The sequence below is a fragment of the Notolepis coatsorum genome (genome assembly GCF_963971535.1).
Source record: "Notolepis coatsorum genome assembly, chromosome: 8".
NCBI classification, from domain to species: Eukaryota; Metazoa; Chordata; class Actinopteri; order Aulopiformes; family Paralepididae; genus Notolepis; species Notolepis coatsorum.
In genome coordinates, this window is record NC_140172.1 from 111,834,248 (window position 1) to 111,846,567 (window position 12,320).

The 12,320-nt window shown below is 37.7% G+C and overlaps 1 protein-coding gene across 1 annotated transcript in view; it reads right to left on the minus strand.

Annotated features, from left to right (window-relative positions):
* Positions 1 to 3,685, minus strand: part of cnot8 (CCR4-NOT transcription complex, subunit 8) — a 41,233-nt gene extending 37,548 nt beyond the window's left edge. The window contains exons 1-2 of the mRNA XM_084320950.1: positions 3,584 to 3,685; positions 2,271 to 2,394 (exon numbers count right to left, since the gene is read on the minus strand). Of these exons, the coding sequence (XP_084177076.1) occupies positions 2,271 to 2,387 (117 nt within the window). The 5' untranslated portion in view covers positions 2,388 to 2,394; positions 3,584 to 3,685. The remainder of the gene's footprint in view (positions 1 to 2,270; positions 2,395 to 3,583) is intronic.
* Between the last annotated feature and the right edge of the window lie 8,635 nt (positions 3,686 to 12,320).

Genomic DNA, 12,320 nt, shown 5'->3' on the forward strand with positions numbered 1-12,320 from the left:
AAGCTACGGTGAGTTTCAGCGTTATTTTTTAATGTCTTCTATACTAACTGCTCTAATGATCATATCACCCACACTAGATGAATGATATAACGTTGCCCACGGAATTATAAAACGACCCCCCGCCCATCCGGTCAACATCAGATCATACGTAGTAACTTCTAGAAGTACGTGCAGTTGAATTTTTTTATCTCGCGCCGATTGCTATCAAACTGTATACAATCATCAATATAATGCATTTAGGGCTATAAATCACATTCTGGAGAAAGCTGCAGAAAACGATAAAAACATACTTATACTTTAGACCGTATTTTAGTATGAATATGTGAATGAAAAAGTATAACGTTGCTACACCCTGAACAATAGATATAGGACTTTGAATGGGCCATGGTAATGTCAATTTAGCAATACAATTTAAAAAGTTATAGCCCTGCAAAGAAGGGGAACTTCTCCATGTTAAATAGGGCTGGCGAGGGATGGTAAATTATGAATTTAACCCCGGCGATCAAAGTGTTAATACACTGTTATCAATGAAAGAAGAAATGTTTGCAGCTGTGGTAATACTTCAGTTGGTTCATTATAAAAGATAAACCTGAAAACAAAAGCACTTAAATGTTAAATAAAAGGACCACAGTAATGAGGCAGGAGGAACATATTTTTTTGCACTATAATAAAAAAAAATTATTTAAAAAGGTGCCCCTAAAAAATATTCTGTGCCCCTACATTTTTCATTTAGGGGCACCTGTGCCCCTAGTGAAAAAGCTTAGCGTGCAGCCCTGGATGTCATTCTTCATTTTTAAACTCAATAAACACAGATAACTGATTTGAGTACCTGCTGAATATCCATATTGTAATAATGGATTTTTTTATTCACAGTCAGAGTGTCTTAGATTCCTTGCAGACCACCACCTCTACCATTGGACTTCCATTATAAGTAAGTTGGACAGGCTGTGTTTAATCTCTATCCTTGAGGAGCACCTGCTTTCTTTCCTTCAACATAACCATCACCATATTTCTTTGACCCAGTGGAGAAATCTTCTATTTGTTCTTCAAACACAAATTATATTTTACCGGAATTTCTCCCACTTGTCCGGGGACATTTTTATCTTCTAGGACAGCGTGCACCGGCACCAATTATTTTGAATGTAAACTCTGACCCAGACAGACCTCCCTCTCGAGACGGAGACCACAAGGCTCTTTGCGTCTGTGACACTGTGTGCCCTTGTTTTACTCACAACGTGACAAACGTCTGGTGGACAAATAAAACAAATGTCAAGGTAACCTTATCCCTTTCTACAAGTTGAATGCCATTCCTACTCTTATCACCCAAAGAGTGTACTCTCCCAAAAAATATGAATAAAAACAAGGACACAGTGTCGTGGACTCGTGGATAAGGAGGACATGGATTAAACTGTTCTCACACAAAGCGCCACGCCTGTGAGTTCCACCACTAGCGGAAGAGTGCCTAACCACGAGTAAATGACTGACTGACTTTCGTCAACGTCATTTTGAAGGCCAAACTCTGCTTCCGTCTCCAAACCAATGAGCGCATCTTTTTTTGTTTAAATCCAGACAGTGTTCTCAATGCGTGAAATAGGCACGTAATCTCATTCTGTTGCAGTGAGCATCAGAGCTGGGATAAGATCTGTGGTGTACCCGTTTACTGTAGTTAGGAGTCGGACTACTGTACTCCGCTGTCTTTCTGTCTGAGACACTGCAGGGACATTCTGGATAAAAGCACTAGGCGATGTGGGGGTGTAACGCATTGTAGTTGATCCGTATGGGTCACTCCGCACAGTGCATTTATATATTGACAGGACAAAATCCATAATCAAAGCCATAATGTTGTTATTTATAACGAACTATGTTGTAGCCCAATACAATCACAGCAGGTAATTCGTCATTTCAGTGTGCACAATGTTGAGCAACAGCGTTAATATTTCCTTTCATAGTCACTTAATTCAGCAACAAGGTAATTTCCAAACGTGAACAGGCACAAAGCAGAATTATCCAATACTTCCAGTATAGGTCACACTACTAGGTCTACACAGATGGATGGACCTCCAGAGAAAAGTTACCAGACTGACCACAAAGCTTTCTTTAGAATGAACAATTAGGCCTAATAGATCATATAAGTGTGTTCCTGATGCTTTCAGCTAATACTTTGAATAAATTGTTTTGCTGATCATCCAATCCATGATACGATCCAAACCGTGAGTATTATGATAAAAGGGTCTATGAGGTGCCCCTCGTCTTAAAAAAACAGCTCTTACCATGGCGATGTAGTTGTAGCTTTGAATAATCTGTCGGATCTTCCTCATCTCCTCCTCCACATTGCTCGCCCAAACTTCACATATTATTTGACTGGCATCTGCGAGTGCGGCTGGCATTTTTGCTCTGGAGACAACAAGTGAATTGAAGGTCAGTATGAATGATGAATTGAAAATGGGGGACCCTGATGTAAACAAGACAAACGTCTTTCTCTGGTCTGCATCCCCTTAACAATTGTGTGTATTGACTTGAGTCGTACTGTATTGTACCCATTCTGCAATCTGTTAAAGTTTTCAATCAATCAATCAATCAAAGTAAATCATAACAGAAAAAAGCTTGTAGTTAAAGGTGCCATTAGTAAGATTTTCTATCATTTGGAACAGGGGACAAGTAGGCTCAATCACGTACAGACAAAGAGGGATAGCTCAAAATGAGGACCATTTAGACTCACCCACTAATCAAAGCTGTACAACTGGCTGTATCTGTGGTGATTGACATTACTGTGTTTCGGACAGTAGTGGGCTCATTTTAAATGAAGATACCAGCCATTTCAAAGGTAGGCAATTGTGCCCCAAAGAACTAATTTGACGAGTGAGTCTTTAACATTGGTGGTCTATCAAACCATTTTGATATGGGGATATAAAAGTATGTATTACAGATTACTATGATGGATGCACACTTATGGGTGCACACGTAAGACTCATTGCTAGAAATCCTATGCAGAACTGGGGGTTGGCTTTGGGCGGTTAACTTGTTTGAATTACTTGTCTTTGGTACTATTTTCTGATATTCTATCGTCTTTCCCTTAATGGCAAACCTCTCACTTACTTAAATCGTAACGATAGTTACGATAATAGTTATTCATAATATATATTCAATTGGCGCCTGTGCCCCAAATACAGACACACACGCGTAACTTACTGGCATAGTATTCTATATGAATAACGGTAGCTGAATTGTGGATCTGGACCACGTTAGCTGGTCACCTCATGATCCAAAACATTGCTAACGTTGCCTGTGAACCGCACATGCAAGTTAGTTAGCGAACAATACTAAACCATTTCCGTTAGAGACCGCATCTTGCTAAGACAACTATCATATGGCAGGAATTGATAGAACTCCAGTCGGGCGAACGTTATCGTTTGCAGCGGCTTTGCTAAAGGCTAACGTTAGCCAGTTAGCTAAACAGCTCATGCTAACATGTTGGCTATGAAGCTAACGCTGTACAAAGCACCGTTTTTTCCATCTTGGCTACATATGACTTTTGGTTATCTCTCGGTACGGGAAATGAACATCAGAAACCGTTGTTGTTTACCTGATGCGCTGGTGGGATCTTTCACGGATGCAGCTAATGTTAGCTAGCTAGCTACCTGCTGCTAATGTTGGCACCAGAGCGGAGCACCTTGTCAATCAAAACGGAAGTCAAAGACAACGCACGCGCCCGCCCTCTGGTCCACGTGGTTAACTTGCTCCTCCTCTCAAAGGCACAACTGCATGATAATGCAACATAATACATGAGATAGTCTACCACCTCAGGTATACTGACAAATACACACCCACCCACGCAAAATGTTTGAAGGCTAATATATCAGGTAGAGAGATAAGTACAAATAAATCTATATTACAAATAGATTATATAAAAAAAAAAAAAAAAAAAAAAAAAAAAAAAAAAAAATAATAATAATAATAATAATAATAATAATAATAATAATAATAATAATAATAATAATAATAATAATAATAATAATAATAATAATAATAATAATAATAATAATAATAATAATAATAATAGGGGATTGATTGATTGGGGGATGCAGATCAGATAAAGACTTTCGTCTTGTTTAGATCAGGGTCCCCCATTTTCAATTAATAATGACATAAGCAACATAGAGATATATATCTTGACATTTCTGACTGATCTGCATCCCCCAATCAATCAATCCCCTATTATTATTATTATTATTATTATTATTATTATTATTATTATTATTATTATTATTATTATTATTATTATTATTATTATTATTATTATTATTATTATTATTATTATTATTATTATTATTTTTTTTTTTTTTCTTTTTTTTTTTATAATCTATTTGTAATATAGATTTATTTGTACTTATCTCTCTACCTGATATATTAGGTATACTTACTGTTACATTTGTGACATACAAGATATGTAAATATATACAGTACTGTTAAACAGAGATTGTAACAGATAACATACAAGGGGGAGGAAACTGTACAGTGGGAGGGGGGGTTTGGACATTTACGGGGGCCAGTTTCGAATTGCAGCCTCCCGTAGTTGCTCTTTGAGAGCGGTTTTGAAGGTGGGTAGGGATTCACATTTTTTTTACGGCTGTGGGTACGATGTTCCACATTGATGTGGCATTATTGCGAAACGTGTTTAGACCCTAGTTTGTGCCGAATCTGGGTTGAACATGATTTGTGGAACTCCCTCTGGTGTTCTGGTCGTGGTATTCACTGACCTTTGGGAAGTATTTTGACATGTACATGGGTACCTTAGTGGTGTAGTGTATCTTGTAGACCAGACCCATTGCAAGTTGCTGTACTCTGCTGTCTACTCTAAGCCATCCGAGGTATATTTGACTGTATATTTGTAGATCTGGTATGTCATAAATGTCTAGATATAACAGTACTGTCTATCTGTATGTCATGTATGTCATATATGTTATGATGAATTGAAAATGGGGGACCCTGATGTAAACAAGACGAAAGTCGTTCTCTGGTCTGCATCCCCTTAACAATTGTGTGTATTGAGCTGTACTGTATTGTACCCATTCTGCAATCTGTTAATAAAATGTTCAATCAATCAATCAGGTTGTCAAATGGGGCAGGGGTGAGGTGGGTTTTAGGAGTAAGGTCAAGCAGTAGTCTGACCAGTTTGTTTTGTGATGTTTGTAATCTTGTTTTTAGTGCGAGGTGCTTTGGTGAGGTGCAAGCATAGTCGTAAAGTTCAGGGGCGTTTTTAGGGCTAGAAAACATTGGGGGCTTCAGCCCGGGGGGGGGGGGGGGGGGGGACCCCCCCTTTTTTTTTTAAACACAGAAATACGCAATTTTAGAGTAATTAGAGATGAATACTGAATAACTAGAATCATTAGAGGTTCTCAAAGTGAGGTCCATGTCCATGAGAGGGATCTGGGCAGTCCCCATAGAAAATTCAAAGTTAACAGGACCAAATCATCAGTTTCTTATTTATTTATTTAACCTTTATTTAGCCAGATAAAACATTGATCTGGTCCCAAGAGGCCACAACAGGAGTACAAATATACATATATACACATATATATATATACATATATATATAATATATATACATATACTGTACATACATTGATTGATTGATTGATTGATTGAAAAGTGTATTAACAGATTGCAGAATGGGTACAGTACAGTACAGCTCAATACATACAATTGTTAAGAGGATGCAGACCTGAGAAAGACTTTCGTCTTGTTTCCATCAGGGTCCCCCATTTTCAATTCATCATATGACACACATGACATACAGATAGACAGTACTGCTACATCTATACATTTATGACATACCAGATTTTCAAATACAGTACTGTTTGTGATAATAAAAAAATCCAGAAGAAGAGTATATACATTTGACATAGAAACTGTGCATTGTGGGAGGTTGGGTAGGTGGGGTGGGGCTGTACATTGGAGGTGGGGGGGGGGGGGGGGGGGGGGGGGGGGTTGGGTAGGGGGGGGGACACTGTACATTGGAATACTGACATACATTTGACATGGAAACTGTACATTGGAGGAGGTTGGGTAGGTGGGGTGGGGTTGGGTGGGGCTGTACATTGGAATACTGACAAAGCCATGCTTGGTCTTTATTGTACAACTGGGTTAGGACATTTGTAGGGGCCAGTTTTGAATTTACACACATATACACCAATAACAAAATAAAAACAGTTAAGAATCATACACATAAGCAAATAAACAAACAAACAAACATATGCACAGCCTATGTACAAAATAAATAAACAGTTCATCTCTAGTCTTTACAGTTTTCTTCAATTGCATAAACACTCAAATCAAAAGTATTACACAATTATCAAAACCTTACACTCAAGGAGCAAAACATAGGCCCAGATTTGCACCCCTATAAGCACAATGTCAGCCTCACACTTTTTGCAAAACAATACACACAGAGCAAAAAATTCTCTTGCCAGATCCAGCTAGGCAAAGAGATAATGTCTAGTATTTTCTGTACTCTATTTAAATTGTTTCAAAATTGTTTTTGTTTTACTGTAATTTTAACCTGTACTGGATACAGTATTTTATGTTTGTCTGATATTTGCTGAGCTTACAGTGTTATGCACATAGTAGCATGAAAACTGGGACGTGTTTTGTTGTGATTCTCCATGTTGAAATGTTGACTGATTTGTTTATATGGAGAGAAAATTTATATTTTCATCAGTCGGCATCATTGATTTGGGTATATGGAGAGAAAATGTTTTTTTTTCAGCAGTCTGCATCATTGATTTGGGTATATGTAGATAAATAAATTATATTTTCATCAGTCTACACTACAGCATTGGTCTTGTGTAGTGTTTGGTGAATTTATTGTATATTTGCACATTCTCTGCGTACTTCACTTACAGTACTCTAATCACTGAGAAGTAGAATTGCTAAATGTGTTTTAGGTTAAGCACAGCAGTGTGTGTAACTGGTTCAAACAGAATTAAGTCATATGAAACATGTGTTTCATATGGTAACAAAATGTAGTTTTTATAAATTAGTGTATGGTTTTGACAAGTGTTTAATTTAGCAAAGGATCTGAGGTGTTCTGATAATTGTGTGTGTGGTTGTGCTAATTGTGTGTTTTGAAACACCGGGCCCCGTTTTCAAAATCATGCAATCGAAGAAAAACGGTATTGTGTGTTTCATTATATACATATGTTTCAGTCTTCTCATAAAAAAAAGATTCGATTTTTGGGTCTTTTCCTGCCTTTGGTCCGCCTTGCATTCACATCTCAAATGAACCGCAGCAGGGTTCACTTGCAAGAGTGAATGAGCTTTCACACCACCCCAAACCAACCGGACTATCCGAGGAAATTAACCAGGGTTCGATTAAAGCTTATTATAGTTTATCACAGTATCATGAGCATGTCTTTGTCAGTGGACACTGGACATGGGTATGGATGGCTCCAGGTGCTGCTGCGTTACCTATCTGTACTATTTAAAAGTACAGTGCAGGACACACTCAAAGGTTATTGCACCTCAGAGATGGCAGTGGACATGTATGACAGGACAAAGGCCATATGTAATGGCATCTTGTGGCACACGCTCAGACCTCAGCTCAGGAGATCAGCTGAGACAGAGACTGTTCTATCCAGTCATCGACAGAATGCTGCAAGAGCTTGAGAGCAGGTTCTCATGAGTTGGATAACAACTTATGAGAGGCATACAGGCATGTTATCCAGCCTCAGACCAGTTTCTCTCAGTGGAATTGCTGCAACCCCTCGCCACACATTACAATATCCAACTATTGCCAGAGGAGATAACAGTTGAAAAGTGTTTCCTGGTCAGGACAGGCAGAGATGCAGTCCCTACTATCCAAAGTGTCTTTTCCCTCCTGGATAATAATAATAATAATAATAATAATAATAATAATAATAATAATAATAATAATAATAATAATAATAATAATAATAATAATAATAATAATAATAATAATAATAATAATAATGCATTTGATTTATAAAGTGCCTTTCAGGACACTAAAAAAAAAGTCCACAAATCGGTGAATGAAAAAATTATAGGATCAAATGAAAACTACTTACTAAAAATGGATTAAAAGTACTAAAAACCAACAAAAAATACCAAACACTAACAAACATTCAGCACAGACAATGGGGATTAGATGCTGACATCTTAAAAAAAAAAAAGTAAAAAAACTATTTTTTTTTCTTTTAAAGGTCCGGGGCTAGGAGAAAAACATCCGGGGCTAAAGCCCCGGAAGCCCAGGGCTAACGACGCCACTGCTAGAGTCTTCAGGTTATTCTTGTTTACCAGAGAGGAGATCCGGTACAAGAATCTTGTTCGTTGGTTGACTTTTTTGATTACATTGGATGTCATTTTGTCACAGGAAAGATTTGCCTCAAGGATAGAACCCTGGTATGTAATTTCATCTTTCCTTGTGACAATATTGTCACCCACTGTAACAGAGAAGCCGTTGGTTTTGCTGAGTTTGTTATTTGATCCAAAGAGAGCAGGGCTGAGTCGTCCGCGAACAGGAACAAGTTGCAGTCACAAGCTGACGACATGTAATTTGCATAAATTAGGAACAGTAACGGTCCTAGTAGCTTCCTTGTGGAACACCACAGCTCACTCGGAGGGGGGGATAGAGTACCGTTTACCTCTACCATCTGTTCTCTCCCCTCCAGGTAGGATTGCATCCAGCTCACTGATAAACTATCCAAAACCAATTGCTTTTAGCTTGTCAATCAGAATGGAGTGATTGACAGTGTCGAAGGCCTTTTGTAGGTCCAGCGTGACCATGCCGCAGTATTACCTCGCATTCACCTCTTGTTTGATGTGGTTGTTCAAATAGAGAAGGCATGTGTCAGTGGAGTGGGATGTTCTGAAGCCAGATTGGAATTCGTAGATTAGATTAGATCCGCGAGGTACTTTTCGACCTGTTCGTAGACAATTTTTTCCATGACTTTCGAGATGGAGGTAAGGCTGTACCGAATGCTTCGAAGCTTCGAAGCATCGATCATAATGTTGACATTCGAATTATAAATCAACATTCGAATTTTTTATTTTTAATAAAAAATACATATTTTTTTTTTAATATTTTTTTTGTCTATTCAATCTGTTTTTTTCCCCATGACTTTCGAGATGGAGGTAAGGCTGTACCGAATGCTTCGAAGCTTCGAAGCATCGATCATAATGTTGACATTCGAATTATAAATCAACATTCGAATTTTTTATTTTTAATAAAAAATAAAAAATACATCTTTTACATTTTTTTTTGTCTATTCAATCTGTAACCTGTTCCACCCCACGGGGTCGGTACCGACCCTTAAATGACATTATGATCATATATCCATATTTTTCAGAGTGATGCAAAAAAATTGCGATTTTAAAATCAAACGTACGTTAGTTTAGGTTCGTGTTAACGTTAGATAATGTACAAAATAAACGTTTTCCGCTGCTATAAACGTCGCACTTTTATTTTGAAAACCCCAGAAATGAAGTCATTATATTTACTTTACCATCCTGTTCTGTGTTAGCTCCGGTTAGCTCCAAGCGTGCACTAGTTAGTATTATATTATCAATACCAGCCATTGGATTACTGTTTTCTAAATTGGGGAGGCTTTTAATCGTCAAGGTAAGAGGATTTTAAGTCATGGTATCCATAAACTTCAATCGGTTCGGATCCTTTGAAGGAATGAGAATATCAACAAACAGGGCTTCACGTTGAAACCACTGACTGCGCCCAGAGACTCGAGTGGTTAGGCAAAAAATAGTTCAGAGTATATTTGCTTATAAAACGTAATTGTCTAATTCAATTATTTTTTATTTCTCCACGTGGTGAATACACAGGTCACAACATGTTTACAGGAAAGTTTTGGAGTTGTATTTGGTGACTGTAAGACCCTGTAGGGAACGTCAGGCTCCGGCCCCCCCCACTTCCAGTGATGAAGCTAAGCTACGCTAACGGAGCGACTGTTCCCAAAGCTAAATGCACGCACAGAGACAAAAAAGGTATGTATCTTCTTGTCTAACTTCAGGGATTAAATAAGATAATTTCCCAAAATGTTGGAGTTTTCCTTTAAGCAAGCCTAGTAATAGACACAATATTTCTGACACTGTGAATACATTCACTGAGGTCATTCACTAGATACCAAGAATATGCAAATAGCCCTTGTAGAAGTGGAGCAATATTCCATTTACCTAGGTATACATTTTATGCAGATTTTCACCTGGGGTACGGAACTGAGGTCCATAGATGTACCTAGATACCAAGAATATGCAAATAGCCCTTGTAGAAGTGGAGCAATATTCCATTTACCTAGGTATACATTTTAGAAAACCCAATGCAGTTAAAGATTAGGCTACACTAATATTATACTATAAGACGTCACCATCACTTTCATACCACCGTGCCCTTATTGGATTATTTATGTTGACGAAACTGATGAGTTATATTAATTAAAGAAAGTGTATAAAAGAAAAAGACGCATTTAATCAGATTAATCACTTTATTCAAATTGAGGATTTAATTAAAAAAATGTAATCCCTTTTTTTTAAATTTTTTTATGAAGTACATTTTTTCGAATACTTCAATCGAAGCTTTGAATGTTAAAAAATGACATTCGGTACAGCCCTATTGACAGCTATGACCTTACCTGCTACGGTACATGTCTAGATAAACCCAACTTCCTTTATACTTACTGGTCATACTTATATAAAAAATTAAGAGTTTTTTTTGCCCCCCCCATACTAGCTCTTGCCCCCCTGTGCCCCCTTGTTTAAAAGTTAGAATCGCCAGCTAACCTGATAACAAGATAAACTTACGTGAAATAGGCGCTGCAGCCACACAGGATGGCATTGTGGGTGTTAAACTCAGTGCTTGTTTCATCTTCCATGTGGTGATTTTTAAATTGTATCTATATAAATCCAATCCATCATTATTATTATTATTATTATTATTATTATTATTATTATTATTATTATTATTATTATTATTATTATTATTATTATTATTATTATTATTATTATTATTATTATTATATATTCAAGCTTACAGACAAGTAGCCGGAAACAACAAGTGATATCTTCACTTGTCTACTGAGATCTGAGATCTTCTGAGAGAATTGTTGAATAGATACACAAATGTTCTAGAATGTTTGATTATGACATCATACTGTGACATCATACTGTGACATCACAATGGACCATGTTGAAATCATACTGTGACATCACAATGGAACATGTTGAATAGATACACAAATGTTCTAGAATGTTTGATTATGACATTAAATTTTGTATCCTCTCTTTCTCAGATTTTTCTGTTTTCTCCCCGTCCCAATTTAGTCGTTGTGCCAATTCCCCCCCCCCTCCCCTACCTGGTTGTTGTGTGCATGTTCTCCTACTGGTCGGTACAAACAGGGGAATCCTGAAGTCATCTGCACGCTTCCTCTGACACACGCGGCGACAGCCAGTAACTCTTTTTTCACCTGGCAGCGAGGACTCATTGGTGAAGTGTAACGTGTGGGAGGTCACGCTGCCTTCATCAAGTCCTGCCTCCGCTGAGCAAACGCCCAGACCTGACCTGTAGGCGTCGCTGTCCACAACACCAGATTCCCACCCATGACTTGCCCTCCCCCTAACCCAGCGTTAGTATAGCGATCAGCCCAAGCCTCAAGCAATGCTGACTCCAGGAGTCGAGACCGCAGTCTCTTGCATTGGTGACGAGCGCAATCTCCGCTATGCCACCTGACCGCCTAAAACGGAACATGTTTGACTTCATTTGAATAATATAAATAATATGTATGATATAATGTAATGTAATATTATATATTATAATATAATGTAATATAATAATAAAGTATATTATATTTAGCTCCCATTTGAATAATATAGAAATATGTCTAAAGTAAAAACATGACATTCTTTAGAAGTCTTAAAATAAAATACATTTAAAAAAAAATGTGGATCCACTTTTTCTATTTTTCTCCCATCCCAATTTCATATATCCAATTATGCCCTCCCCTGTCTTGAACGTCTCCTGCGTTAGAGGCGAGCACCTTGCCCACTGCGCCAATCAGCAATTTTTTTTACAAGTCGATTATTAATTTCAATATAGAATATTTGTTGACAGCCCTACAAGTACAATTAGTTACTGCACACCCGAGTGGAACATGGAAAGCCAAACTTTCCCCCACTGTACCGAAAACCTGTACCGAACCTTGACTTCAAAACCGAGGTAAAACCATACCGTGGTTTTTGTGTACCGTTACACCCCTAGTGGGTGGTGGTGATGATGATGACATTCGAATTCTAAATCA